This window comes from Danio rerio, chromosome 8, assembly GCF_049306965.1.
Source record: "Danio rerio strain Tuebingen ecotype United States chromosome 8, GRCz12tu, whole genome shotgun sequence".
Taxonomy (NCBI): Eukaryota; Metazoa; Chordata; class Actinopteri; order Cypriniformes; family Danionidae; genus Danio; species Danio rerio.
Window position 1 is genome coordinate 64,375,001 of NC_133183.1, and position 2,500 is coordinate 64,377,500.

The 2,500-nt window shown below is 43.7% G+C and overlaps 1 protein-coding gene across 7 annotated transcripts in view; it reads right to left on the reverse strand.

Moving 5' to 3' along the window:
* Positions 1 to 2,500, reverse strand: part of ift122 (intraflagellar transport 122 homolog (Chlamydomonas)) — a 24,604-nt gene that overhangs the window by 5,244 nt on the left and 16,860 nt on the right. For all 7 annotated transcript variants that reach the window (XM_073909270.1, XM_073909271.1, XM_073909268.1 and 4 more), the window contains 3 exon segments: positions 2,301 to 2,467; positions 1,946 to 2,117; positions 1,666 to 1,768 (listed from right to left, as the gene is read on the reverse strand). In XM_073909270.1, the coding sequence (XP_073765371.1) occupies positions 1,666 to 1,768; positions 1,946 to 2,117; positions 2,301 to 2,467 (442 nt within the window).

Consider the following 2,500-nt stretch of genomic DNA (forward strand, 5'->3'; position numbering starts at 1 on the left):
TAAAGTAAAGGAGTAAAGTAAAGGAATAAAGTAAAGGAGTAAAGTAAAGAGTAAAGTAGAGGAGTAAAGTAAAGAGTAAAGTAGAGGAGTAAAGTAAAGAGTAAAGTAGAGGAGTAAAGTAGAGGAGTAAAGTAAAGAGTAAAGTAAAGAGTAAAGTAAAGGAGTAAAGTAAAGGAGTAAAGTAAAGAGTAAAGTAAAGGAGTAAAGTAAAGAGTAAAGTAAAGGAGTAAAGTAAAGGAGTAAAGTAAAGGAGTACAGTAAAGGAGTAAAGTAAAGAGTAAAGTAAAGGAGTAAAGTAAAGAGTAAAGTAAAGGAGTAAAGTAAAGAGTAAAGTAAAGGAGTAAAGTAAAGAGTAAAGTAAAGGAGTAAAGTAAAGGAGTAAAGTAAAGGAGTAAAGTAAAGGAGTAAAGTAAAGAGTAAAGTAAAGGAGTAAAGTAAAGGAGTAAAGTAAAGAGTAAAGTAAAGGAGTAAAGTAAAGGAGTAAAGTAAAGGAGTACAGTAAAGGAGTAAAGTAAAGAGTAAAGTAAAGGAGTAAAGTAAAGAGTAAAGTAAAGGAGTAAAGTAAAGAGTAAAGTAAAGGAGTAAAGTAAAGAGTAAAGTAAAGGAGTAAAGTAAAGGAGTAAAGTAAAGGAGTAAAGTAAAGAGTAAAGTAAAGAGTAAAGTAAAGGAGTAAAGTAAAGGAGTAAAGTAAAGAGTAAAGTAAAGGAGTAAAGTAAAGAGTAAAGTAAAGGAGTAAAGTAAAGGAGTAAAGTAAAGGAGTACAGTAAAGGAGTAAAGTAAAGAGTAAAGTAAAGGAGTAAAGTAAAGAGTAAAGTAAAGGAGTAAAGTAAAGAGTAAAGTAAAGGAGTAAAGTAAAGAGTAAAGTAAAGGAGTAAAGTAAAGGAGTAAAGTAAAGGAGTAAAGTAAAGAGTAAAGTAAAGGAGTAAAGTAAAGGAGTACAGTAAAGAGGCTGGATGGAGGAGGCTGGTTCTTTATTCTTCAGTTTTTACTCGTACAGAGCCGACATGTCAACAGCAAATGCAGCATGGAGCGACGCAACTGACTCTTAAAGGGAATGAGAGACGAGACTCTGATTCTCACAGCCAGAACTCGTGAAGAGGATCAGCACAGCGCTGTTAGAGCATGCGCCGGGCGCTGAGCGGCTTCATCTGTTCTTATATTAGCAGAAGTGGACTCAGACTCGTCTTTAAAGCTTATGCACTGTGAGCTGCACTCTGCATCTAGACCTTCAGGTCATCGTTCATTTCGCAGTATTTATCACAAAATGGTCAAATATCACGCTGTTACGGCGCATTCACACAGCGCACGACAGAGGGCGTGTCTGAAGCCAGGGTGACGTGATCGTCACAGCAGCATCAGCCAATGAAATGAGTGCGCTATCAGATACTGTCTGAGCTGGGGTATTTGCATAAAGTTATCTGATTGGCTGACGCGCCCGTTGGCGCTTGAAAAGTTGAGAAAGTCCCAACTTCTGCAGTGAGCCACGCCACTGAAGCGGCGCCGACAGACCCACAATGCAGTTCAGCAACGCCTGACATCACCCATTCAAAGTCAATGAGAAGTGTTGAAGCCCCGTGTGAATGCGCCATTACATTTCTACAATATTTTAATGTGTGTGTGTGTGTGTGTGTGTGTGTGTGGTGTGTGTGTGTGTGTGTGTGTGACCTCTCTGCGCCTCCTCGAAGCGGTCGTGTTCCGCCAGCCACTGAGCGTACGGCACATACACATCATCTCTGAACTGCGGGTGTTTCTCCACTAAAGAGAAGGCCTGGAAATACAACACACACACACACACACACACACACACACACACACACACACACACACACACACACACACACACATACACACACACACACACACACACACACACACACATGATGCAAGTAGGTACAGTGTGTGTGTGTGTGTGTGTGTGTGTGTGTGTATATATGTGTGTGTGCACCTCGTCCCAGTGTGTGGCGTGCACATGCAGCTGCAGCAGCGCGCGCAGGTCCCCCATCTTGCTGTAGAGTTCTGCAGCGTATCCGTGCTGCTGGAGCTGCTGGAGGAACACTGCACAGCGGGACAGAGCCGCACGCTCCGCCTTATCCAGCCGCCGGCCCACGTCTATCAGCCTGAACACACACACACACACACACACACACAGAGAGAGAGAGAGAGAGAGGACACACACTGAGCAAACACACACTCACAGCAGACCCACTACACACATTCAACACCTGTTATGAGGTGTGTGTTCATCAGTCTGACCACTTGCGGACTATAAATGTGTGTGTGTGTGTGTGTGTGTGTCTCACATGTCCACCCAGCCGTGTTCCCCGATGATCTGGATGGCCTTCAGGTGTTCTCCTGCACTCAGGTACATCTCCGCCGCCGCTCTCGGCTCTCTGCTGTTCTTCGCCCAGTCCGCCTGCTTCTTCATCAGCAGCTTCGTGTCTTTAGGGTCCGCTGAGCCCAGGAAATCCTGCACACACACACACACACGCGCACACACACA